Source organism: Oculina patagonica, chromosome 13 (genome assembly GCF_052425735.1).
Source record: "Oculina patagonica isolate OP01 chromosome 13, crgOcupat, whole genome shotgun sequence".
Lineage (NCBI taxonomy): Eukaryota > Metazoa > Cnidaria > Anthozoa > Scleractinia > Oculinidae > Oculina > Oculina patagonica.
The window spans coordinates 36,465,289-36,493,196 of record NC_135770.1 but is presented as its reverse complement, the minus strand read 5'-3'; the positions used below and the strand labels follow the sequence as shown (position 1 = coordinate 36,493,196).

At 37.3% G+C, this 27,908-nt stretch overlaps 1 protein-coding gene across 4 annotated transcripts; it reads left to right on the top strand.

Moving 5' to 3' along the window:
- Window positions 1-530: 530 nt before the first annotated feature.
- Window positions 531-27,908, top strand: LOC144635783 (uncharacterized). Of its 4 annotated transcripts, XM_078494880.1 has the most exons (40): window positions 531-1,348; window positions 3,593-3,714; window positions 4,527-4,599; window positions 5,283-5,328; window positions 5,697-5,769; window positions 6,259-6,405; window positions 6,676-6,719; window positions 6,932-7,079; window positions 8,171-8,479; window positions 8,985-9,068; window positions 9,808-9,851; window positions 10,626-10,737; window positions 11,321-11,416; window positions 12,515-12,552; window positions 13,000-13,111; window positions 13,456-13,551; window positions 14,057-14,101; window positions 14,192-14,239; window positions 15,089-15,154; window positions 15,914-16,009; window positions 16,456-16,548; window positions 16,857-17,327; window positions 17,857-17,937; window positions 18,616-18,651; window positions 19,083-19,121; window positions 19,198-19,293; window positions 19,685-19,738; window positions 20,553-20,606; window positions 21,129-21,216; window positions 21,419-21,513; window positions 21,988-22,101; window positions 22,177-22,233; window positions 22,624-22,657; window positions 22,784-22,866; window positions 23,659-23,727; window positions 23,939-24,040; window positions 24,623-24,698; window positions 25,217-25,323; window positions 25,761-26,214; window positions 26,489-27,908. In XM_078494880.1, exons 1-39 carry the CDS (start codon window positions 676-678, stop codon window positions 25,881-25,883), a joined length of 4,344 nt encoding a protein of 1,447 aa, XP_078351006.1. In that variant the 5' UTR covers window positions 531-675; the 3' UTR covers window positions 25,884-26,214; window positions 26,489-27,908. The 4 variants fall into 4 exon arrangements, with proteins under 4 accessions (XP_078351006.1, XP_078351009.1, XP_078351008.1 ...); XM_078494883.1 differs by lacking the exon at window positions 11,321-11,416 and having other exon boundaries at window positions 532-1,348; XM_078494882.1 differs by lacking the exon at window positions 17,857-17,937 and having other exon boundaries at window positions 533-1,348.

The window sequence follows — 27,908 nt, the reverse complement described above, 5'->3', positions numbered from 1 at the left end:
GGATTTCCGGCTTTTATAGACCGGCATTTAAGACAAGTTTTTTAATTCTATGTTTGCAAGAAATATGGGGGCACACCTCGCTCACTGCAGGATTTTTGTAAAATTTGTTAGGAACTCAAAACAGCTTGGAATGGCCTTCATCTCATATTTCACTGATGTTTCAATTTAATGGCTCGGCTCCATTTTGGTTACGATACTCTTCATATTTGCATAGTTAGTCCCTCTACTAACTATGATATTTGTGAAGACCCCGTCTTTGTCGGTAGATTTGAATAAGCCGGCGCGTATCACTAGATTCTTCTAAAAAACTTCTAAAATTACTTCATTATAACAAGTGTTCTAGATAAACGCAAATATGCATTTGTTTAAAAATCAAAATTTGTATATTTCCGTACGTAAAGTTGTCGTGGATACAACTTATACAAATATTCTTCAAAACATGTTCTTTTTGTCTGTACAGCTGATCGTTGCGTACTTCCGGTGGCGTGCTGAATGCCCATTGGTCGAGGACTTTTTCACGTGTCAATCAATATTGCACGCATGCTCGATGTCTGGGATGAACTTTTCTTGAACTTTTCTTGAAAGTCTGTTCGATTTCTTCCTGAAAAAGGTTTTGGCTTTGAGCTGAAACTGAGCGTGTTTTGCCGTTGCTGAAAGGCTCTTTTGAGCGTGAAGATGCAGCCCCTCGATCCTATAACGCTGGCAATTATTGCCGTTGTCGTTGCGCTCGTCCTTTCTGCACTCCTCTTACTTCTGTTTGCAACTCGCGAGGAAAAATTCGAGGATGTTCTTGCGGCCCAGCGCTCTGAACAAGAGGCTTATCTGGCGCGAACCGCTTCTGCAAAACCCGCAAAACAACGGAAGAAAGTGGGAAAGGGAAAGAAGAAGTATTCGGACGATGGAGAGGTATTGGAGGAAATTCCGTCGCCTCAAGTCGAAGAGACGATCGAGGCGAGCGCGACGAATGGGGACGATGAAGGTTTTCCTCCATCGGACGAGGATTCCAAAGATCGCCCTGGAATACAGAGCGAGGAGAAAATGCCTGTCCCTGAGGAAAAGGCAAGCTCTGGTGCCGGGAAAGGGAAAAAGAAGTCAAAGAAAAATGCACCAAAAGAAGAAGCAAGTTCCGTGACCGAGCGCCATGCAATTTTCGAAAAACCACGTGAAGATGTAGAAGAGGTTGTTGCTTTAGTTGATGTTGTTCCTTCACTGGAAAGTGAGCCAGAGAAACCGGAAGATTTCGAAACTGAAGAGCAGAAATTCACTGAAAGCAATGGAACAGCACCTTCAGGCAAGAAGTCCAAGAGCAAAACCAAAATAATGAAGGACAAGGGTCCTATTCAACAAGGTGAGATTTGATTTGACTTCAGTGAAATATGGCCGGTATTATATTTCCACCTCGTCAATACCTATTCTATATTTTCCAGAAGGTTGTTTTTTGTTTTAAACCCTACCAATCCATTTTATCAGCCTTGCTAATTTTTTCAGCGCTCTTCTCGCAACGGAAGTAAAGAGATCCTTTTCAAATGGTCGATAGTCTGAATTTAAATCAAAGTTGTACACTTGAGCGGATCATGAAAAGTCAACGTGGCAGATCGCGGAAAATTGTGGTAAAGGAGAGCTAATCATTGGGAAGTAATTAAAGATTTTTATTAAAATGGGCGAAGATCGGTCAGATGATTGTGTAAAATTTATCAGATCGTGCACGAGAACTCGAGAATTAAAGGATAGTGTCTTAAATATCGCTATATTTGAATGAATAAATTATTCAATCAAAATGTTGGATTGTTTCGCCGTGGTATGCTAGTAGTGAATAAATAAATATCTATGTATAAGAGGCATTTGTTTTGTAAACGCCTTAAATTGTTGAGGCGAGCCTGGAAAAAAATATTACATAACCTTACATTTCGTCAGAAATCCAAGGAAAGCTATTTCAGTATTTGGAGATCTATCTCGCTATATGTTTAATTTTACATGTACAGTGTATGTGTGTTTTTAGCTAGGATCCTTTTTCTGTGTAAATAGCTTGTGTCTGCCTTTTATGAACCTTTTTCGTAGAAAAGAAACTTAATGATTTTTTCAATGGAAAATCCATTAGTTTGAATACACTGTATTTTAAATTCAAAATGCATGTTGATTTTCATATTGCTCAAGTTATTCAATGAATAATAAATGTCTCCTGTGGTTGTACATGTAAATGTGTATCAATATGTAGCAATAAGGTTATTTATACCTTTCCAAATGTTAAGGACCTTCCAATTTACAGTAATTATTTTCTACATATAAGTATTTTATGTTGGAGAAAAAGAATATTAAATATGCCAATGATTTGTTTAACTACAAAATAATTAAAAACCACTGCTGATGAGATGTAAACAGATATTTTAATTTTATTTTTTCCTGAATTGAAATGGATGATCAAAATAATGATTGGATAAATTTCTTTTGTGAGAATTTATTTTTATTAGGGTTGGTTTCTACTGAGTTTGCTTGGAGTACATGGACACGTACAATATACAAAAATAATGTACATTAACAACCATTAATGAAATATGCATAAATGGTAACTTTGGCGAACCAAAAAATATTCCACATACTTGCAGGGGGCTTTGTTTTGTTGAAAAACATTGTGTAGGGCTTTATCACTCTTGATGTTTGAATTACAATTTTTTCTTTGACATTTTGTTAACACTTTAAATACCTATAATCTTAATAAGTTTGCTAGTGTGTGGGGAGGAAAATCCATTTTGCCTCCTGTTAATTTCAACGATTACTTGGCAACATAGGATCTTGTCTTTCTGTGCAGACAAAACAGTAACTCAGTAGTAACCTGTTAGTATATAGCTGTCACATGTACTTTGTATTTTATAGGAATGTGGAGGGCAATTAATTTTTTTCTGTAAAATTGATGCTATTTTCTGAACTCCAAATTTGTTTAAAAAGCTCCTCTCATATAACAAATTTAAATACACTTTTTATTATAAAAACCTGCACATCTTATTGCACATGTAGTTTTTCAATGCCATTTACTTCAAGCTGTCCTTCCATTTTATTCCATGTCGTTGCTTAATAAAAAGAAAAGGCAATATTACATGTCACTACATGCCACAGTCAACTCTTGTTATAGCGGACACACTCGAGGTGCCATTTAGTGTCCGTTCTAGTGAGAGTCTGTAATAGTGGGAGTCATTTCCAGTCAAACCTCTTTCGTCGGGATCTGGATTTTGTCAGTAATAGCAAGTGTCTGTAATAGCAGGGTGTCCGCAAGGCAAGAGTTGACTGTACAGTGTTGTGTAAAACAGCTCCTGGTCTCTTAAGTTTGTCTGTGTACTAATAAGGACCTCTTAAAAGCTCTGAGTATGACCAAGAGTGGAAGGCAACCTACCACCAGATACAAATGAAGAAACCCCAGATTGACTGCTAGAGTTTTAAGTTAAATAAAGTTTATTGTTGTTGTTGATACATGTAGTCCTTTTAAAGGAGCATACAATATGTAATAAATGTTATGTCACACACTCTGTGCATAGAAGGTGAAGCTACCATGTTAAAATTCAATTTCTGCATTCTCACTTAGTGTTTGTTCCACACATAGGTGATGTGAGTTCTAAGCGTATCATGGAAATGGTGACATCCTCTAACCTCAGTTCTTCAGAAATTCAAGCTTTGATTGATGTTTTGTTGAACAAACAAGGAGAAAATAGCCAGTGGAAAAAGGTATGATGAAACTAACAACAAAGGCATTGATATAAAGACTGAAGTAAAATATTAGTTGTTTCAACTTGGTCACAAGTAGCTAAGTGATCGTCAATTTGTGCTCTCTAGGTGAATTTAATATCTTGCACTATTGGTGTCATAGCACTGTGTTATAATTAAGATGATCATTATGGTGAATTTTATACAACAATGCCTTCACCCATATAGAGGAAGACTCTACACACTTGTTCCTTTAAGCTCCCATATCTACATACAAATTCTCGTGACTGATCACCATACATTTTCTTATGGCATTAGTTGGGAGAATTTGTTTAAAGATCAAACCAATTTCCCTTTGGGGATCTTTTTATTAATTCTCATAACCTTTTTACTTGAATAAGTATTGATATTGTGAGGAGAAATTTGATGCTGGTCACCTCCCTTTAATGACCACCTTTCCACAAGGGTCTGTTAATATAGCAGTGTAGCAGCTCTTATGGTCCTCTAGTGGTCCTCTTGTGTAGCAGTTTCTATTGTTCTGGGGGCTCGGGGCATTGTTCCCGTTGTTTGTTCTATTGTTCACTCAAAGGGTAGCGAGCCATTTGAGACCTTGTGAGACCTGCCACCATTGTACATTGAAATATTGCTTTGAAGAGTTCACGTTTGGGAATACAAATGTATATGTTGAATTGTATTTAGCAGACCAGGATCTCGCATTGATGAATATATGAGAGCTGCTACACTAAACAAACTAACAAACTGTATTTAACCATCCATTAGTTTCAGGCAGTGTTGATTTGTTAATGTTTTTTGATGTTTTTTTTAAATCACAGTCATCCTCAAAGGGCGATACTTTAGAGTTATTGAAAAAACAGCTTCAAGAGAAGGAGAACCAAATATTAGAAGGTATGTTCTATTACCAAGCTTGTACTCCAGTAAACTATGTTTCACTGATAAAAACATTATCATTGATGAGGAACATTCATCTTTTGTAACAGTTTAATTCCCATGATCTTAGCTACAGATGCTGTGTAATGTAGTTCTGTGGTTATACGCATGGGATAAAGAAATGTAGTCTGATTATCAGTTGTAGAAGTTAGAAAGCTTCAGTGAACTTTTTACTTCTGATCATTCAGACATTTTTGTACAGAAAGTCCCCTTGAGAGTAAAAATGAGCGACAGAAATACACAATGTTTCGATGTCGTCATGACATCATTTTCAAGTGACAAAAAATAACGGTTCAACAGTGTTATATATGCAATGAGAGGTGTGATTCTTGTCACTTGAAAATGATGTCATGAGGAAACAAAACGTTGTGTATTTCTGTCACTCATTTTTATTCTGAAATGTTTATCTAAATTTAATCTCATTTGAAAGTCTCCTTGGCAACCAGAAGTTGTCCTCGGAAAATTAATCTGAGAGTTATTTCCTTTTTTGAGCCCAGGTTGATTCTTACCTGTCAGAATAAAAAAACATTTAACAAATCGACCACATTTTTCCATTTTCCACATTTTTTGTTTTTTTGATACCATATAAAGTTACAGAAAAGTCCAGGGAAGTTAATTTAGTGTTTGCTTTGTCTTTTCAGAGCGCCAAAAGTCTCAAAATGCTGCTAATAAGTTAAGGGAGCTGAGGTAAGAACAGTGTCATTTAACCTAACTAATTGGTGAGGTTTGTTACCTTAGACTACCTCTCGGTCATACTAAAAATTTAATTCAGTGGTGGACAGAGATGGTCTGCACATAATGGATCAAGTAAGGTAAAAGTCTGCATTTGGGCCTAAAGGCCCATCTTGCCGGTGCTTATCCCAGTTTCCATAGCATTTAGCGACTAGAAGTATTTCTTCTACCCCCTGGATGAGATACTAGTCCATTGCAGTGTTACCCCAGCAATAAATTTGTCAGTATTGAGTATCCATTTATACATGGGGTTGGGAGAGGCACTATGAGAGTGAAGTGATGTGTACATGAAATTGCTTATAAAATTATATTTTATTTTGAAGGGATGATCTTCAGCAGGAAAAACAAAAACTGAAAACTCAGCAAGCTAATGCCACCAGCAAAATTACTGCTCAGGTAATGTGCTCAGCTTTCTTAAATTCATTCTAAATTCTGTTCAAATAATCAGTTTAAACTTGACCTTTTACAGGATTGCCACAGGTCAGGAAATGGTCAGGGAAAAATAAAATTCCTGAAAGTCAGGGAAAAGTCAGTGAATTTTATTTTGAGTCAGGGAGAATTGACATTATGAAGAAAAGTCAGGGAAATTGTTATTTCAAACTCTGCTGATTTAAAACTTTTCAGATCGATGTGATCTCAGCGATAGTTTTCTTTTGGATGCGGAGGCTGGAGGCTTCTACTATCTGACATTTTGTATCTATTTGGTCAGGAAATTTTCTTTTTAACGGGGAAAGTCAGGGTTTTGAAAACCGATCTCTATGGCAACCATGTTTCATTTTCAAATCTTACTCAACCGTTAAGATACTGCACCCATCCCTTTTTCTTTGTAATTATTAAGAGTTGAAAAAATTGACATGGTTGTAAAAAGTTTTCTTCTTTCTGTAGGCAAAAGAAATCCAAGCTCTTCAAGCGCGAATGCAAGCTTCACATGAAAGCCATGCTCATGAGTTACAAACTTTACAAGCACAGATGCTTCAGATGCAGGATGTGGTCTCATCATCGTCTATGGGCAGCCTGCAGCGTCTTCAAGAGGTAATTTATTGTGTTCACTGGAATCTACATGCATCCTTGAAAAGTACTGAGGCACATAAATGTTCTGATTTAATTAACATGGGCATACTGGTTACAGATATACGGGATTGCAGCACTTACAGGCATGCAAAATGTGTGCAATATGGTAGCTTTACTTGCAATTTTGATGCATGACACACACTGTAATGCTGCAAGGCACGTGGCATGTACATTAAACTCTTAAACATGCATTGTTTCTTTTGCTCACCTTTTCTCTGTTTTGTAATGCAGGAAAATGCTCAGCTAAAGAATGCATCCATGAGAGCAGCACAGCTGTAAGTTTTAAATTTTTTTCTTAGTTTATTAAATGATTCAATAGGAGGCATGTTGGACTAATATTTTGTGCAAAAGAATTCTAAAAATGTAGGGCAGGGAAAATTGAACCTTGTCATATTTTGTCCTTTGGGAGCAGCAGTTGTTTTATTTATGAGAGAAAATTTAAGCACTAAATGACCAGCAAGTGCAAAACTATGTTAATTTTTTTCAGAACTGCAGATAAAGAATCACTTACATCAGAGCTTACCAAGCTGCAGCAGACATATCGGCATGTGAAGGGAGAACTTGGCACTAAAATAGAGCAGCTAACACAAAGCGAAGAAAAAGTTAGACAGTTGACCATTCATCAGAACAGTGTGGTAGGAGATCAAAAGACCTTGTAACTCTTTTTACCTTACTCAAGACAATTATTTTCTTTGTTCAAGAATTCTGGTAATAATAAATTTGCACTTAACTCAAGAATATCCTTCTTAATACATCATTGTTCCCTTTACTTTATTTTGGTTTGTTATTACTTCTTTGATGTTGTAATCCCTTGGTGAACTTTCCTTTTATTTGTCTCGTATGCTTATAGAAGGTAAAATGTTAATGTCCCTTTAAGATTTTTTGTTTAGTAGTATGTCTCTTTTTAGCCCAGTAAGGAGGCCCTGTTAGGGTAAATTCCGCAGGCGACACGGCTCTGAAACGGCGACATGAAGGAGCTGAAATGACGACAAACGACGAGATGCTCCCGTAAAATAATGACAGCGACAAAGAAAAACCAAAATCGACAGTGACATTGGCGCTTTTTAAAGTGGCTTGTAGGCAAAATAGCCTGACCTTGTAAAGACCATTCTCATGCATTGAACAACTGCAATCTTACGCTCTAACAGTTCATTTTTAGGCTGCTCAAGTTAAGTAGCTACATAATGATCCATCATTCTGAAAATAATTCACTCCATGTTCTCTTTTTACCGGCTCAGAATAAAGGAAAACACGTCTTAACTACTTCAGTTTTTCCACATTTTCTGGGGGAGAATGCCCCCAGACCCCCCTAGGAAGGTGTCTCCTTCGTCTGTGCCATCAGATCTAATTGAGAGATCCAAGAATAGGGAATATTTTGGCGAAAGAATTACGGTAACGCATTATTTTAGGTTACGCACTCCGGACTCAAACATTTCCGATATTATCAGTGGCTTTGGACGAATTCAAAATTCCGACAGCGACATGTGAACCTTTTGAAATTGCGACATGAAAAGGTTTGAAATTCAGACGGGGACATGAACACCGCCCCTAACAGGGCCTCAGTAAGGTAATGCCCTTTGAAAGAATATGACACAGTGTATCTGAAACATGATTTGAAACTTAAAGACATTGTCTTTTATCTGAAAATGTTTAAATTGCAGGTTAGAACAAAGTGAAATGCCTTTTGTTTTGAATGCAACTTAATGCAGTATGTTTTTTTGTACAGAAAGAGGCAGAGAGTGTTTTGTCAAAGAGACTGGCTGAAGTCAACGAAGAACTTCACAAGTCCCAGGCTAGAAATGCTGCTTTGCAAAAAGATCTTAACACCACCACCCACAAAGCTGAAGAGCTAAACAATCGTCTGAAAGAACTAGCTGCGGCAGACAGCAATCAAGCTGGTGCCTTGAATTCTCTGGCAGCTAAACTACAGGAAGCAACCGCCAGGGTTTCTGAGCTGGAAAAAACATGTACTGATGTTGAGAATCAATTGAAGGACTCACAAGTAATCCAGATGCAAAAAGACAAAGAGATACAGGTATGTTGTGCTAAGGCCAATATGGTAGAGATAATGATACCCAACCAAGTAGGTAGGGGATTCAAGGTTCGGAGCAGGTGGGCATCAAGGTTTTGCACGCAGGCAAAATATCAGTGACCTGCCCTCTTTGGTAAACTGAAGTTGGTTCAGAGGTTAAAAAATAGCCAGGCAAAGCCATGTTCACAGCTGGGAAATTTGCTCTGTGGCTGGCCCTTAATGAAACCCCTAAGTAGGTCTGTTTCTTTGTTTCAGAATTTAGTACTGTTCTTTTGTATAAGTAACATGTGCATATGTGAGTTTACTACAAGTAGTAATCACTCAGTTCCTCAGTTTTTTTTTAACTCGGAAAAGAGTTGTAGTGAGCGAAGTGATTTCACTCCTTCACTCCTTCCCTCGATTCCTGTAAAACATAGGCACGCAATGTGTGCAAGTGTTTTAAGGTCTCTAAAGAATTAGACCTGCTCTCTTGAATCTTTCTGATGACCTTTTTTCCCTTACTATTTAGGTACTTCAAGAAGAACTTAGATTGTCAAAGGAGAGTGTACAAACTTCTGACAGTAATCATGTAAACAGTGCAGCTCCAGCTCAGGTGAGGGAATTCAATAAATCTATAACAGGTGCTGTGGTCTCACGCTTTAGGCTGGTTTTCACTGGCGATGGAGTTGGAGTTGTAATTAGAATTGCAGAGAATTTCAATTTAGTGAAAATCAAATCGATGGAGTAGTAAAGGCGCTCCAATTTCGCTTATGACTCCATCGCTTATGATCTAGTGAAAATAGTTTGCGGAGTCGCAAGCAGAAAGGAGTACTTGGAGAGCCAAAGAACTAGCATTGTGATTGTTTTGTTCTTTCCCTTCTGCTTGCAACTCAGACAAACTAGTTTTTACTGGATCATGAACAACAGAGTCATAAGCAGATTCAGAAGAAAATGGAAACGACCAAATCCTGGGGTAGGGGGTGGTGGTGGTAGTAACTTGAAATGATCTAGCATCCATTAAGGGGAGTAGCACTGTGTATAGTCACTTCATGCTACAAAAAACAAGAATGAAGCGTTGTCCTAGTAAGCCATCTAGTAACCTTTATCCTTACGTTATTCTACAGTGGAATCCTTATTTCTTGAACCTCCCAATAACTCGAACCAGAAGTGGTTTCCCTTCCCTCAGTCAACACTACAATTTTTCCCCCTGATTTTTTGATCCCAACTTCTCAAACCAATTTTCGTTTTCCTTGGATGTTTGAGAAATTGAGATTCCACAGTATGTACCAAGTGTTTCCTATGCACGCTAACCTGTTTCTAACTGTATTCTTGCCTTTGATCTGATGTTTTAGAACGGCAAAGAACCTGAAGTGTCTGCCAAGATCCAGGAAGATGCGTAAGTGTTTTGAATGAATTCCAAGGTGTTCAGATTATCATTGTGAAAAGGTTACTACTGTTTGAAGTGTGAAAGACTAATAACATAAACTGAATTTGGGGGGTGGTCAATTTTATGCTTGAAACATATGCCAAAAGTACCATAAGAATAGCCCTTAAGCATGTTTACAGTAAGCCTTTCTTTCAATAGGGTGACTCCATTAGCTTTTACAATAAAAACTGTTATCAATAGAGGCCCTAGTAAAAAGTAAAGTCGCTAAAAGCCTTACAGTGTACATATAATGGAAGTTAAAAAGATTGAAATATATAAGGATACTAAGATTTAAGCTAAAATTATGTTGCATGTGTATAAAATCGAAAGATTTAAAAATTACATATTATTTTGAAAACAGTTATAAATTTTGGCGGCTTTTGACCGTACTTTAGGCAGATGTAATAAATCAGCCTGCCTTGTTTGTCTCAGTCCCACCTCCTTATTAAAAGTAAAATAAGAATACATGTACAAATACATGTAAGTCGGAATGTTAGTTGGACAAGCTAATTTCACCCCCAACCCAAGCCTTTGAAGTGCAGACTTAAAAATTTTAAAGCAGCCAAGACTTACATGGAAAGGGTATCAGAGACTAGACATAGAAGAATTTTGTCTAGTTGAGACTAATAGGTTAAATTTTGAGAGAGGTAAAGCCATGCATTTATATAAGGTGCATTTGTTGTAGTATTTGTGTTCTGTTGGATAACAGTTCAATTTTGTTTCATTTATTATTGTGAATTTCAGGTTAAAGGTTAAAGAAGATGTCATTGCCGAGCTGCATGGCAATGTGCTCAAAAAGGATGAGGAAATTGCCAGTCTAAAAAGCATGTTAGACGAACAAAAGAACAAAAATAATGTGAGTATTGTTATTGTGGGAAGGCATTGTTATCCGAAAACGTGATTCATTTTATGATTAAAACATATGCCATAGAAAAGTTCTATAAATCCCCTTTTCTCATAGATCTTTTGTGGCATTACGAAATCAAACCAGTGAGTGAAATCTTTTTTATTCACTTTGCTTGTGAGGAATAGCATCTATGAAAGAAGAATTTTGTTAAAGCCTGTTTGTGACAGAAAGGCAAAGTTGTGTTTTCACTGGCCCACATTCAAATTACAACAGTTTCCATAGAAACTAATCTTGCCCTCTTACTCGACTCTTGTTCCTTCCATAATACATTTTTACACAATCTTGTTTTCTATCTCATCCTTATTATTCAGTCTCCTGTGTGTAACCCTGAAAATCCTGAGTATCGTCAATATTAAATTTCTCCTATGAAATTCATCAAGCTAGTCTCCATATACCACCAAATCCTTGGAACTGTAAGGTGAATCACCACTGTGATCTTGGGACATAAAAGGTTAAGTGGAACAGCCCTGTTGCATGATCCCTGAATTGTATTGAAGGCTTTAATACAATACAGTGTTCTTTTGTAACTCAGGATCTACGTAAGAAGAACTGGAAGGCTATGGAAGCCTTAAATGACGCCGAGAAAAATGCTCAGGCACAAATTAATAAGGCTCTTGAGGCAGCCAAGGTATTCAAAACCTTCTGCCACTTAACAATATTAACAACTCTTCTTCACTTGCGACATGTAATTTATCATCCAGTCACAAATAGATCTTACTTTGAATAACTCTCTAATAAAAATCTCTTTTGTTAATAATTAACATGACAGTCTTGAAGTTAGTCATCATACTTATGCAGGCAGGTAGCAGAGTTGTGTGTTTAATTCCCAATCCTTTAAGTTCTGTACTTTTCTACTTTTAATCCTGGGTCCGCTAGTTCTTTGTTCTTTCTCTTGCTCATCGGTACTCTGCGTCCAATGCATCAACATTTGGACCACCATGCGTGGGAAAAGTACAAACTCTCTCAGGGTCTTAATCCACCCAAACATATAAATGGGTACCAGTGAATAGCAACCCAACAAACTGCAATGAATGGGTCCTGCAATAGACAACAGGGGTGGATCTGGGGGGGGGGGGGCTGCACCCCTCCTCCCCCTTGAAATGACCTGTGACTTTCTTATACAACTGGTATTCTGCAAAAAGTCCAGTCAGTTACGCCGTCTCCTAGTGGTGCACCCCCTCCTGAGAAAAATCCTGGGTACCCCCTGGACAAGCATCCCATCCAGGGGAGTAGTCATACTCTCTAGTCACTTATAGTCACATCATGCTTCAGAAACTAGACTTAATCACTAGCCCCCCCCCTGATGAGCCATCTAGCTTCTCTGATCCTTTGAATTTTCTTTCCTCACTTCCTGTTAAACATGTCCAAAGACCAGGCTCTAGGTTTCATTTCCTCTGTATCTTGAATGCACAAGTAATTTATGCATGCACACTAAATGCAAAAAATAATGCATAATTATTATGCTATGCATGCATGCATGAGATTTCCTTCTTCTCGTCTTGATGTGTTTAAAAGCAGTGCCCCTTCGTGGCTGTACAAACTACTGCATTCTATTACTCTTGTTAACTACACAGTTAGGTTGGTAGAGTAGAGAAGTGTTTAAAATGCAAACACTACTGACAAAACTGAACTCGTCTAAGTTATGGTTAAGTGAAAAAAGTGGCTGTAAAGTCTGCACAGCTGGCTGAGATGTTAATTTGTTCTATTCCTGTATTTTGTTTATCAGGCTGCTAGTGAAAGTGTTGCTAATGGACAAAATGAAAAGTAAGTAGTTGTCTTCCTTTTAGAGTTGCTGTAGTATTTTAAAGAATAAAAATGTCCAAAGTATTCATTCAAACACCTCATAATTTTTTCGAGTTCCACTGCTGCCTAAAATAAACATACTCAGCCGTTCCAGTCATTCTTCAGTCATTTTAATGTAGTTGTTGTCGTTTACTATTATCTTGTGTTTAAAATGTTTCGAACAGCATTTAGTGGCCTGCATGCATTTGAAGTGCTTTAGCTGTAGGTGGAAACACCCGGAAATGTTTAAAACTGGATGTATATTAATTGTGATGTGTATTTTAATTTTCTTTCTGCACTCCAATAAGATTGTTTAATCATGCATCCTTCCAATCCTATAGTTCACCATTTTTTAAACTTCAGGTTTTCCTTTCCTGTTGTGAAATTAGCTAAAAGCTAAAAATTGTTTTGGTTATTTGCTAATTTCAGCTTGAAGGAGAAGGATGGGACAATAGAGAAACTTCAGGGGGAACTCAAAGATAAAAAAGAAGAATTCAATAAACTGGAGACGGTTCTGCAGCAGCAAAAGGAAAAGAACAACGTAAGAATAAAATCTGAATACCGGTAGTTGTGATTGGTTGATAATATTTCTTGTAAAAACTAAACTTGGCCAACTCGAGGTAACACACAAGAACAATGTTAGATATTTTGTATATGATAGATTCTTACTGTGCCTTTTAATAACACAAATGCAGCTCAATCAACAGTTGTGTTTTTTGCTGCCATCAAGTATCTACGCCTCGGGAAAAAGAAGTTCACTTTAACAGGTTGTGATTGGTAGATTTCAAAGGGTGTTGCAAAACAAAGCTGCAGTAATTGTGTTTACTTGCAAGTGGATAACTGCACACTTGAACATGACTAATTTTTGAATTTTGCTGTGTTTAGGAATTACGTGAGAAGAACTGGAAGGCAATGGATGCATTGTCAGAAATGGAGAAAAATCTGAACAACAAAATCAAGACTGCTGTACAAAGTGTCAAGGTATCAATCTTCCACCCTCATGTCAAAGAAAAACAAAATATGAAAAGCAAGAGAAACTCTCGTGTAACTGAGCTTTGACCCAAACAAATTTCATACTGACCATATAACTCTATAGCAATCCATGAAGTGACTTGGATGGGTTGTCGCATTGTGCACAAAGATTCCAAACCACAACACTTAAGCCCGAGCCAACAAGGATGAGAGTTGATGAGAGTTGACTCACATGAGAGTTTTTGTCAACTATCATCGACTATCATCAACTCGAGCCAAATAGAAGAAAATTCTCTGCGACTCTTATGAAAAATTTGAACACGTTCAAAGTCATTGATAGCATATGAGAGTCCATGGAAGCGTGTAAGAGTTTCAGGCCAAACGAGAGTGAGATTTTGAACTCTCATCAACTATCTTCTCCATTTGGCCTGGGCTTTAAGCTTTTTGTTTGTATCATATCTTGTCAATTTTGTGTGATAATACTTTAATCAGTTGTTTGTTTGTTTTTTGACAGGATGAAAATAAGACTCTGCTGATTGAAGAGCAAAATGAGACAAAGGTGATTAACTACTAATTTAAAGGTTTTTTAAGGTGCTGACTGTGATTATTATAACTTGCGACTTTATCTTTGTCATGTTTTTGTTTACAGACTGTTCTCTGCAGAGTTCATCCAAATGTTATGGTGGATTCCACTCTGGTAAGCAAAACTTCTGTTGTGTTTTCATCACAGGGGGAGCAGGGGTGAGCAGGGGTGGCACAGTGGTGAGAGCGGTCGCCTACCACCAATCCAGACAGATTTAGTCAAGAGAACGGGAATGTCAGTTGACGGCGGTGCGCATTTTGGTTTAAATTTTTTTCGGTTTTTTGGGTTGAAAATTAAATTTTTTGGGTGATAAGATTTAAATAGGAGATTTTTTGGTATTAAAAACGAACTACAGTCCTTCATATATGGGTAGTGTGTGCATAAAAACACCCATACATGGGTATTTTTAATGTGCGCGCCGTCGTCAACTGACGTTCCCGTTTTCTTGCTAAATCTGTCAAATGTGGTCTGGGGGTTTTTTTGGTTCAGGGATTTTTTTGGTAATTTTGGAAGAATTAGGTTTTTTTTGGGACCTGAGTTCTGCCTCCATTCCATCATCCCCATCATTTACCAGCATCAAACCCCCATGGGGGTTGAGTTTGTTGTTGGCTCTTGTCCTTGCACCAAGGGGTTTTTCTCTGGGTTTTGCGGTTCTCCCCCCCCCCCCACAAAAACCAACACTTCTAAATTCCAATTTGATCAGGAACCAGGGGGCCGCAGATGTGTTAGTCACATGACTGTTATGTGCAACCCTTGTTAAATAATGTCAATTTATTTATTGATTTTACATTATTCGTGATCATAGTTGCTGTATCATCACCTGTCTTCCACAAAATATATTTTTGCAAAGAATCTTATAAATAGGTAATGAAATTGGCCCTATGACTATAATTTTAAAAAAATGTTAACAAAAGTACAAGTAATAAAGTGTGTTTTGCATGATTGTATTTCTATTTTACACAGGCCTACAAAAAATGGCTTGGTGAGTTTGAGAAACAAGCATCGCAGTCTTCTGGCGGTGGGCAAGAGGTAAGCAACTTGAAATTACATGTTACTTAACCATGTTCTCACTTCAACTTATAATCCATAACATCTGCAATGGGTTTTGCTAGGAAGTGTTTACAAACATCAACCTTATGACAAAGAAAAAAAGCTTTGTTAGCCATATACCACATCATTATGTCAGTAACCTGATTTGCAACATTTGACAAGAACTTGGGGCGCTTATTGACAAAAACACTTTCGATGCGGGGGCGCTTATTCGGAAGGTGGGTGCTTTATATGTTTTTTTAGAAGGAAGGCGCTAAATGGAATCATTTTGGTATTGGGCATACTGCCCCCGAGGGTCTTGCCTGTATTGACCACAGGACCTTTACAGTGCTGGAAATAATTTTTCTTACTTAAAAGGACATGAGTCCTTTCAAACTTTTATCTGGAACGGACTTCTTAGAAAATTGGTCGGACATCAATTCGCATTTCAAATCAAACATTTTTGCAAGAGGTAGTCGCATAAGTTCTTGTGTCCGAACAGCACAAAGCAGTTTATTGCAAAATTGGTCGGACACCCTCTTGTTCTTCTACAGTTTTACCATTTTGGCATATTCGATCAGACAATGTCCGATGACCGACAGTAATTTTCAGTACTGTCTTTAAGTCGGTATTTTTCAAAAAATAAAAATGAAAAAAAAAGAAATAAAATGTATCTAAAGGCTGCTTTTAAAAATGGTGCATTTTAAGTACATTTAGTGTAATTATGGTATGCTAATATTGATTACTATTTTCTTTTAGTTGGAAGATCTAACCAGGAAATTTGAGGAGGTACAGGAAGAGAAAGACAAGTTGGTAGCTGAGTGTGCTCATTACAAAGTCACACTTCAAGAAACGGTTAGTATAGAACTTACATCAGGGCTATGGTGGGAGTAGCTGAGTGTGCTCATTACAAAGTCACACTTCAAGAAACGGTTAGTATAGAAATCACATCAGGGCTAGAGTATGAGTGTCCTTCAATGGTCATACAGTGATGTTGTAAGCATCATTTGGCCTACCCCATCCTTGTTGACACTCATGCAAGTTAAAAGTAGCCTTTCAACCAACACCCTTGAAAGCAATGCTGTCTTTATTATTATGAAATTAATGCCCTATTCCCTCTATGGCATGTGCCTCCAGAGAATGATGGTTCCGTAGTTGTATTCGTCGAACCATGCGCAGGACTTAACAATGATGAGTACAACTACCATGATTCCCTGCAGGCATGTGCCATAGAGGAAAATAAGGCATTTAAACTTGTATAGTGGCAACACTCACTTCATACTCTTTTTTTTCTCTTTCAGGAATCACTGCTTAAGAAGTTAGAGGACAATGTCGAATCAGAAATGGATAACTGGCAAAAAATTGTGGAGCGAACCCAAAAGGAACTCAAAGAGGTAAATAGCTTGATTTTTCATCTCTTCTAAGATAATTTTTACCAAAAAAAGGGTTTCCCCCCAAAAAAAAAAAAAAAAAAAAAAAAAATAACAAAAAAAAAAAAAACAAAAAAAAAAATTCAAATTCATATTATAAAAGGGCATGTTTGGCTGAGATTTTAGATCTTCAATTTATGAACAATTTGTCTTTATTTTCAATAATCATAGATGCGAAAAATCACAAAATGTTCAGGTGATTTTACCTACCAAAATTCTCTTACAATAATAAAGTTTGTTAAACACTTAATGAAAGTTGTTTAATTTTTTAGGCCAATGATAGAATATCTACATTAGAGGAAGATCTTCAAAAGACAACAGGATCAGCATCTTCACAGTTGGACACAATAGCTTCCTTAGAACAGCATCTTAAAGAAGCCAGGGCAGCTGAGAGTGAAGCTAAGCAGAGATTTGCTGAATTACAGGAACAACTTGAAAAATCCACTGTCTCTGAAGATGCAGATAAAATCCAAAAACTTGAAAAAGAACTTGAAGCGCTTAAAACACAAGAAAAGGAACTCACTGATACAATTTCCAGATTAGAATCCACAGAAAAAGAGATTATAAAGTGTAAGAAACAATTAGAAATTTCAGCGAAGGAAGTAGCTGACCGTGAAAGTGAACTGAAGACAACAAAGGGAGAACTTGTTAAAGTTCAGGGTTCTGAAGAAGAATTGAAGAAGAAGGTTGCATCACTTGAGGAAGCTCTAGCCAAGGCTAACAATGACCTTGGAAAATCACAGGTTTGTGGCTTAAGTTTGACCTTTTGTAGCCTGTAAAGGCAGCAAAAGACCACTGAAAGGTGGTTGTGATTGATAAGGGTTAAGCCCTCCAGGTTTATTATTAAAATAGCATTTTTATAAGCTGACTGATTGTCAAGCATGTCTAAATGATGTAAAGTGAAGATTGCATAAAAATAATTATAAAACAAATATGCAAATTGATCTGATTTTAAAGGTAAAATGTTTGCACAGTTTAAACTTAATGATAAAGAATGTGCTTTTATTTTTTAAAGTGTATTAGTTTGCTTAAGTTTCATTAAAGTAATTTTTTTAAGTCTAAATAAAAAATATAACAATGCTTCTGTAAAGGCTGTAAAGAAGGGGTAGGTTCCTTGACAGTACCTTTTGCATAAATGCTCTTAGTTCCCATAAATAAAGTTTGACCCTGATGGTGTGGTCATAAATTAAGTAAGAACCTTATGGCTAAATTGCCATTAATAAAACTCTAAAAGTAAGCCTAACTCTTAACCAAATATAAACCCAAATGTAGGAATCGCTTGACAGTTTAAACAGCAGTCCTGACAAGAAAAAGAAAGGCCTCAAAGGAGCGTTTAATAAAGTCAAATCCAAGGTTTGTATTGAAGGAGGTGCACTCTAAACTGCTGGGGCATGTTGAATTTTTTTTAATTCTCCAAGCTGTGTTGTAAAATACTGGTCCTTTAGGGACATTCCTTTGGTTAATGACAGGACTTCCATGTTCTAAAGACATGTTTGGACATTGCTTTGTGATCTTCAGTTGCAAATGTTTGTTGATTATTTTCAATATTCACTGTATCAATAATACATTATAAAACTTTGTCAGAAGTCTTACGTTAACAATTTGAATTTTTAAAATACACCTGAAACAAAGAAAAGAAATAGTAGTTAAAGTAACTCACAAACAACAATTATAATCACCAACTGCAAAAACAAAAACAAAACAAAAATAAATCGAAATAAGAATTAGTGGTAATAAGAAAGAGATAAATCTAAGTGCTTTAGCTGTTGATCAAGGACAGGTCTTAGATGACTACAAGTGCCTGTAAACATGTGGAACAGTGTCTGACACAAGGAGCTCATTAACACGATTCATCTTGAGATAAAATTCTTATTTCATCAGTAAATCCTGAAAAGGTTTTTGCATTTGTATTCAAAAATGTTGGTTCTATCTGCCTGAGAGAGCCTTACACTGTAGTTTGTAAGGCAAATGATTATGACTTTCTACTAAAAGTGGCAAATGTTTAATCCATTTTACATTCTTTCACTACAGAAAGATAAAGAGAAAGATGACAAACAACTAGAAGAGGTGATGTGTTATTAGAATAATTTTAAAGTTCCTCTACTGCAGCTTTTGACTGCAAAACAGTATTTTTGCCCAAGTTAATTTGCTAAAACACAGCATCCCAAAAAACGATCTTGCTGCATAACGTAGGTCTTTACTGTAGACAGTGGCAGATCTAGGGGAGGCCGGGCCGGCCCCATTTTATTTTTTAGGCAAAATAGAGGCCCGTAGAGCAGAGAAAAATTATTTTAGAGAGCAGCTCCCACCTTATTCCAGGGTCTGGACGATTGGGCCCCCACCCCCCCAGTTATCTGAAGGTCTGGATCTGCCACTGATAGAAGTGTCTGTATTATGTGGGTTATTTAAAGTATAAAATGTCTAAGTGGCTGTTCTTTTGTGTCACGTAGAAGCTATAAGTTGTAACTGATTTGTGAATTCTGTTTCTTTTCTTGTAGGCTCAAAGGAGACTCTCTGTTCAGCAGGCTGAGATTGATGTAAGCTTGTGGTTTATTAGGTTTTTTCTGTCTGATGCCTGGCTGCAATTAAAATAACAAATCTCTGTTTTTATAGGATCTAAAGAAGTCCAGAGAAGAACTAGAGAAGCAAAAGAAAGCTTTAGAAGTTGAATACAGTGAATTGAAGAGACAATCAATTTCTGTTGAAGCTGTAAGTACTTTCGCTTTTTATTTACATTTACGTCTTCATGGCAACAGAAGGGCTGCTTTAGGTCACGTGAGGTGGCCATTTATGGCTGGAGACTATGGGCGCTTTCCGTTAGTCAGAACTGGTCAGCCAGTCCTGTGGTTTTGAATGTGAAATGGGCCATTTACACAAGATTTTCCCACCGATCCACCATAGCAATGTATAATATTTATTTACTGACTGATTTGACAGGACAATTCTGACTAACAACGGAATTCTGTTCTCAAATATACCGGTCTGGCTGGCCAGTTCTGACAAATGGAAAGCGCCCTATGTCAGTTATGTAAACGAGTTGTGTAAGAACTCATCTTTTTGCTTTTCCAAGTTTTAAAATAGCGTTTTTATCACCTTACAGGAAATGACTCAATCACAACAGATAGAAAAAGATATGGCAGAAGCAATGAGTGAGGTATGTGTGTGTATTCACCCTACATTGAACAAAGGAATGTTCATTCATACATGCATTTCCCTAGGCGAGGTCAGGGATCTGGAATGAAACATTTGTTGCCAGCTTTGGTACCTACATGTAACAAATAAAATTTAAATTTGCAATAATTTTAAATTGCTGTTAAAAAACATAGCATAATATTTATTATAACATACAATAAAGGTGTTTTGAAGTAAATTGGGTTGATAACCATTGCTCAATTTAATCTAACTGGTAATTTATAAATTAAACTTCTTGTAAAGTGCTCTGTATTTAATCTTGGTAGCGTACTTCTAGCAGGTCTAAGTTAGGAGTAAATGATCTGAAGGAAAAGAGTGTGATGTTTAGTAAACAAACCAAGGCAGTTAAAAGCATTTTGTGAAGAGTATTTACCATACTACTACCGGTACTTTCCACCAAAGCAATATTTATTGTGAATGTTGTCATTTTAAAAAGTGTAATAAATCACTTGCACGTAAGCAGTGAATCAGAGAGAAATATTCCAGTTTATTAAATCTTCAAAATGTGGCAATGTCGTGTTAATTAAACACAGAAGGTATTTAATGGTTTAATGACTTAAAAACTAAGAAAAGACTAAGAAAAGAAACTTTAATAATTTTAAGCCATTTTCTCTATTTAACTTATTTTAAATGTTGTTCTTTTTGCTTGACGAATAACATGCCATGACTTGGGCGTCTGTTGTGCGATAATCATTTTATTCTCTCATAATTGCAAAAAATAATAATTAAATGTCCTCATAGTAATGCATACGTCACATTGCTTTCATGTTTAACAGACAGCACTAAGCCCCGTGAAGCCCCGCCTAGCCCCCAGTCACAACATACCCAGAGTAAGTATCGCCTACTGCGGCCTGTGGCTCAATCATACGTACACACACACCGACTTAACAAGTAATCAGCTAGTAACAATAAGGTGAAAACAAAACTTTAAGACACATTCTCCAACTCTTTAACCCTTTTTTCAGCGGTAGTAGGTAATATTAATTTCTTGTTACATTTTAAACTGTAACAGTAAAGTACGTCTTCAGAATTTGATTGATTATTATGACTGAAAACTAAATTCTTGTTTAAAAAATAAAACACTTGTAGACACAGAAAATTTTAATTTTGGATGTAATTTCCTCGACAATGTGAAATGTGTCTAGCACAAGTTTTTGTAGCATTTAGCTTAACATTGCCTTTTTCTATGCGTGTTCAGTAAACTCTTTTGTGGTGTGTTCTTTGGGGGCACCAAAGCCTGCACTAGCAGGCACTGACCATTTCACTTCCCAGAAGTTTTTCTCTGCTCTATAATTTGTAGCAAGGGAATTCTGATATTTTGTTTAACCTACACAACCCTTTTTCTGTAACAGCCCAAGTACCACGGAACATTGAAGCCCGCAGATAACTTTGATGCTGAAAAAGATGCCGAGGCGTTGAGGAAAGCTATGCAGGGATCTGGTGAGCAAGACTTTACAATGTGATCTTAAACTCTCGATGAAAATTGAATTGATGAAGGAAACTGCTTTAACAAGTCTTACAAGAGAGATTATTGTGTTGTATGTTTAGAATTTTAGATAAAAAGAACGAGTTGGTCCTCAAACGATTCAGCTTTTGCTTAATTTTCATTGCCTAACTCAATAGACATTCTGTCTTCCCACAGGAAGTGACAAAGATGCTATTGTGGCGATTCTTGGAGCACGCACCAATAAACAGCGACAAGAGATTGCTGCGAAATATCAGCAAAAGTATAGCAAGGTATAGTTTATAACATGGAAAACTTGATGCCCAATGTCAACCATGCTTGTATGCTCACAAACGGACTTCACTGCTTGCTCTGTCATCTCAACTGCTCTTTTAATTCAGTTCAATCTTTAAATTGACTGTCTGCCTAAAAATTCCTGCCCAAACGGCCTCTAAATTAAGTTAAAAGTTTATAAGAAATTTATTGGAAAGTTAAGGTTTTTATGGATAACATGCATAAAAAAGAAGTTATCCATCAGATTTGCTGCCTAGTATTTTCTCCCTGTATTTTTTTATAACGATTTACAAATTTCTTGCACATAATTGGGATTCAAACTCCAAAAAAGATGCAAGGTAGTGAAAGTGGAAGTGACGTCAAGTTTCTTTATTTGACCGCTGCGTTTTGGCTCCCGTTCTCCAGGCCCATGTTTCATATTGCTAATTCTCTGTGGTTTTGAATGTAAATAAATGGTTAAATTTTTTCCTTAGAACCTCACAGATGACTTAAAATCAGAGCTAAGTGGAAAGTTTCAGGATGCTGCAATCGCTTTGATGTCCGTTCCAGAATTCTTTGATGCTACTTCTCTTCACGACGCCATGTCGGTGAGTCGTGGTTATTTTCTTTCAAGTAGTTCTGAACTGCTCTGATCTAATTGTATTTGTTTACTTAATAAACAGGGACTCGGAACTGATGAACAAGTCCTTATAGAGATTTTATCTTCACGCAGTTACGAGGTGAGTGTCAATATCTTATATGTACTCAAATGGGTTTCACTCCCAAGAATGCACGAGTTCCAAACTGAAGCATATTGACAAATAAATAGTTTTACATGATAATACTGCAATCTAGCTTTCATTTGAATGGTCACACACTTGAATTTCATACACAGAACGAAAATTTTGAACTTACTTTTTGAACTGGAGGTTTGACTCCGTGGTTGAAACCATCCACATAAACTTGTTGTTGGAAATGGAATTTGCACACGATGATTTCATCAACCTACTCTACTCAGCATTTTTGCCCTTGCACCTGTCCTCAGTACTTAAGCTTTCTTCATTTTTGCTGTTGCTACATTCAGCATAGCTAACAAACTCAAAATGAATTTTTTTTACTATTTTTATCAGGAACTTCAAGACATAAAGTCAGCCTACACGCAGAGTAAGTGTTGGATTTTGAGCCTGAGGTGTTTTTTTTTGTGAGTTTCTGTGTGAACTGAACAGAACCCCTGTACTTTTGTTATTTTAACAAACTTTGATGTGGTGGCTGTTGTTTTTTTCTTTGTAGTTTATAACGGTAAAGATGTTCTTAAAAAAATCAAGGAGGATACCGGAGGAGAATTCCGGACAACACTCATGAACTTGATTGAGGTGAGAGCTCAAAACATGGCGGCTACTGTGCTACTGAAACACCTTTAATATTGGGCGATAGCATATCAGGTGTCATGCATTACTTTTCAAATTCATTGCAAAACAATACTAAGTTAGTGAAGATGAAGTATCAACATGACGGCATGGGACAAGAAATCTGGTCCCCACGGTCGCCCTGGCCTCCCGGGCCTCACCACTCAGCTCGGGACTCGTTGTGGCTGGGCCCGCTCAAACGGTCTCTCGTGCTGAGTTGGTTGGCGCCCAACTGGTATCTGGGAGGCCATGGGTTCGTTCCTGTCGGGTCTCAGATTTTTCTTTGTCCCATACTCGTTCATGTTGAACACTTCATCTTCACTATTTTATTACCGAGGATAAAAATTACCATCTTTATTATTTACTACTATACTAAGTTACACACAATCACTGGGTTTGCTAAGTTATCATTGTGTGTTTAGAGCGGAATTTACTCGAGTGTCGAAAGTAACTCGCGTTTGCTTTTGTTTTTCTTTATACTTCGCTTAGTGACTCAGACTTGTTGGTTTAAAAATCTCGCGCACTTTCTCAGCCAATCAGAAGTGAAACCAAAACCAATCGTGACTCGCTCACGCACGTTTTCCCGCGCTTCGTGCCGGCTACATTATTTGCTTCGAGTTTTGATTGGTTCACTGGATTGTCTGTGTCCTTTTTGATTGGCCAGAGTGTTTACTTTAGTTTTGGTTTTTAGGCACTCGAATGATGTGCCTACAATTGAAAATTGCTCTAATAGATGTTCTCACTGTTCTTATATCACAGAAAAATCGAGATAGCTCCGAAAAAGTTAAAGAGGATCTTGCCCAACAGGATGCCAAGAAACTTTACGAGGTAAACAATTTTCCACAAGTGCATTGTTCAAATGATAGTGTATCTTAACCAAGGCCGACTTCTTGGTATTTTATGTGACTCTCTCTCGAAGAAATTTTGAGAGAATGATTGAATTTCTGTTAGCGTGGATTTTCCAGTAGTGGGCCATGTTTAATGCGTGCCTTGCCCTATTATTCACTTACATTGAACACCACTTTCATTTTATTTTTAGGCGGGGCAAGGGAAGAAAGGAACCGACAAAGCAGTATTTGTTGAAATTCTAACAAGCAGAAATTACGCACAATTACGAGCCACTTTGGACGCCTACAAAACAGTGAGTATTGAAAATTTATAAAGCGTAAGAGTTGCTTGAATTGTACCCGAGAGTACCTCTAGCCTCTTGAGTGCTCTCCAAACTCCCAATTTCATCCATAACCGGATAGATTGCACAGCTAAAAGCATGAACCAATTCTTAACGAGTGGATCACTTTACTAATGGCCATTACGAAATACTGTAATAAGTGGCTGACTCGTAAAAAAAACCCCAGACTGTCTAAAATATTTTTAAGTCCGTATTACTTGAGTCTAGAAAAAGACACTCAACACGGAGGGAATAAAAAAAAAAAAAAAAAAAAAAAAAAAAAAAAAAAAAAGCGAAAAAAAAAAAAGAAGATTCTAAATTAGGTATAAGAAAGAATTTATTAAATGATTTGCTACTTACTTACGGTCCATGGGAAGGAACTAGTTCTGTATCTTCAAAATTGTTCTTGGGTTAATCATGTAACGTACAGGGTTTGGAAAATATATGTCCAATATTTTCAGCTCTGCGGGCCGTACCCCTCATAATCAAATATTGGAGTGAAGTATTTGAATGTGTTTTTTTTTTTCGAACTGTTAACTTTGTTTCTGTTCGTAGCTGGCCAAAGTTGATCTCATAGACTATATCAACGAGCAGTTGAATGGAGACTTACGCAATGCCTTGAAGGCGATAGGTAAGGATAGAACATCTTGGCTTATGAGAATAAGACTGCTGGCGAGCAGTGCCAACTTTACTTATAGTTCGTGAAGCATAAAGTGAAAAAAGCGACCAGAAAAAAATTGACGCGCGGAAATTGGGGAAGGGGTGGGGTCGGGGCGAGGCGAGGCGAGGTGCGTTTTTTTCCGCGGATATGTTTTTTTTGTTTCGATTTTTGCCTCCTGTTTAAAAAAAAAAAAAAAAAAAAAAAAAAAAAAAAAAAAAAAAAAAAAAAAAAAAAAAAAAAAAAAAAAAAAAAAAAAAAAATAATCTAAAAAAAGAAAGTCGGAAAGTCGCAAATGCAAAGTAAGCAATCGAAACAACAGAACTCGAAACAAAAAGCATGCAGCGCGTGGTAAACGCGGGCAAGGTCACGTGAGCCAAATACGGCTTAGCACCTGATTGGACGAAACGAGTTTATCAGACGCTTATACGCATTCAGTCAGTGAGCTACGCAATGCGCAAATATTTATTTCTTTTCACTTGTATTTTCAGTTCGATGCGCGCAGGACCCTCCACTGTACTTTACTGAGGTCTTGGAAAAGGCGCTTGACAAGTCCAACAGCAAAACTGTTACGCGCGTGTTGGTGACGAGATCGGAGGTGAGTGAACTGCAAAACTTGTAACTAAGAACTGGTTCCATAAGAACTGGAGTCTTGACATGTTAATGATTTGTGTTACATTCATACTTCGCACAAAGCTCTTGAACTCACACTTCACAGTTAAGTGAAAAGTATACGGATTAGTTGTCTCCTTCCCAACTGTTAATGGGGGTAACGCTTTTGAGGGGCGTTGCGTGACTAGCGTAAACACCGGATTAGGGAAAAGTTATAAATCGTTTAAACTATTAACTAACAGCGTCTTTGCAAATTAAAGAGAGCCAGCTTGCCATGAGAATGGCAAACCTGGTAATCTCAAAAAAAAAAAAAAAACAATGACGTTACAGAAATCCAGATTCTTCTAATGCAGATCATAGAAATGTAACATAAGCAGAGATGAGAAATCGTCTTTTGACGTTGTTCTCGTTAACTATTTTCAGACCGACCTGGCCGAGATCAAGACGCAATACGAAAAGAAGACTGGGCAGCCTCTGAAAGAAGTAGTCGTCAAGAAAATGAAGGGAGACCTTGAAAAGATTCTTCTACAGCTTCTGGGCAACTGAGAATAAGAATATTTAGTAGAGAATTCAGAAATTCAATTTGGAACGAATTCTTTTTGGCAAAGTTTCGTTCTTCTTCGCCTATGAATAACAGTTGTAGCTTGCATGTTTTCCGTGCGTTTCTGTGAAGGCATGGAATGTACCATTGTTGTTCTCATTGGCTATAATTAAATTAGAAGTTCATATAAATAGAAATATTCAACTGTAGCTTTCTCATCTCTTTGGGAACTTGAAAGCCTTTACATTCTGCCCCCTCCCCTCTGGCTGATCACACTGCGCTGGTACCACTGTGTGGACTGGAGACGAGGGTGCTGGCGTTATTTGATGCATTCTCGTCCCCATAGCCCTTTCGTTTCTCTTAGCCGGCTTGGCACGAGAAAACGGAGGGCTCTGGGGACATAGGATTTTTGAAAATGAATTTTGTTGGCTGTTTGGAACAGAATTCCTAACGGAAGTCGAACGTAACGACTCTCTCACATTCTTTTGAAACGTCATGACTCATCTGGCCGGAGTCCTACATCTGGACTGGAAATCCTGTGTCCCAGAGCCCTTTTTCCTCCCGCCCGCGAGAAACGAAGGGCATGGGGACGATGATTTGATGTCGTCAGCATTCTGGTACCAATGTCCTTTCAAGTCTCTAAGCCAGTGGGGACTGGGCACGTCTGTCCCTGTAGTAACAGTATTCATCACGTAGTGAACCAACCTACTGGTAATATAACTTCTTAACAAATCGTATTGTCATACAAAATTACAATAATTTCATGCACCGGAAGATTCCGAGGTGCTTCAAATATTTTTGAAAAGTGCCACTTAAATAAGTTAGGCTTTGTATTAAATTATATATTAGGTAAAATGCCCTTTGCGGCACAAGCGAAAAGAAACGCTCGGTCAATTATAATAAATTTAACAAGATACTTTACTATTAAAGGGGTTAAAAAGCGACAAATTAATATAAAATACTCTACGAGTAACCTTATTTTGAGGCCACCGTTATCTTTGCGAGTACCTAATTTCAATTTCGGGAAAAAAAATTGGTCGTTTTAGTTTGATTTACTGTAGAGTTTTAAGGGAACGTTTAGAAACCGAATAAGTTTAACAATTTAAAGCAGCAGTTTTGTTCGTAGCGTCAAAGATGGGTGTGGTATTTATTTTTCTTTCGCTGATTTAACAACTTATTTTTTTGTGGAAAGTCAACGGTACAATTTCAAGTTTTGTCAGTAGTTTGAGGGTTATAGGGTTCTTGGCATTATTAAGTTGCTTGGTGGCCGATTTAGACCTAAAATGCTCTTGGCGAAAAATAATTCAGTCGGGGAAACAAGCGCTAGTTTATGGCGACATCACGTGACTTACCCGCAGTTTTATATCCAAAAGTTGCTAAGCAACATGACGTATTTGTACGCGCGATAGCTTTTTTGAGCGCTTGCGCTAGTTTTTGATTGGATGAAATAATTCGGAAAATCTTCGAGTGCTTCAACTAAGATTTGCTTAAACAGGCAATTATTTTTCCGACTGAATTAGGATCCATTCACGTTTTTAACTTAGCATTGGATTGAGTAAACTTCGAGTAAACAGAAGCCGCAGTAATGCGCTACTTTAATCTCGGCAAACTTCAAACGGCGGGTGAAACAAGTGATAGTCTTCCCTAATCTCTTCTCGATTGCACCTGAGCCCGCGGTTTTTTGTCAGTTGCTTAACAACATGACGCGTCTTGTGATGTCATGCTGATGTTGCAAATTTCAGAACACAAGTAGCCGTGTATTGTGCGTGGGTTAGTTTTTGATTGGAGAATTAAGAATCGGAAACCCTTCGAGTGCCTTCGAATATTTGCCGAAACGGTGCTTGTTTCCCCGTTTGATTCAAACTGTTTCTCTGCAAAACAAAATGGGCAAAAGTAATTTAGAATGCCTGTTACGTTTTCGTTGGATTGTGTTTGTAGCGGATAAAATTAATCGCTTCATTCATACAATAGCCTAAATCGAAAATATGTTGTGTAAGATGTCGGAAATCTAATTAAACCGTCCTTTCCTA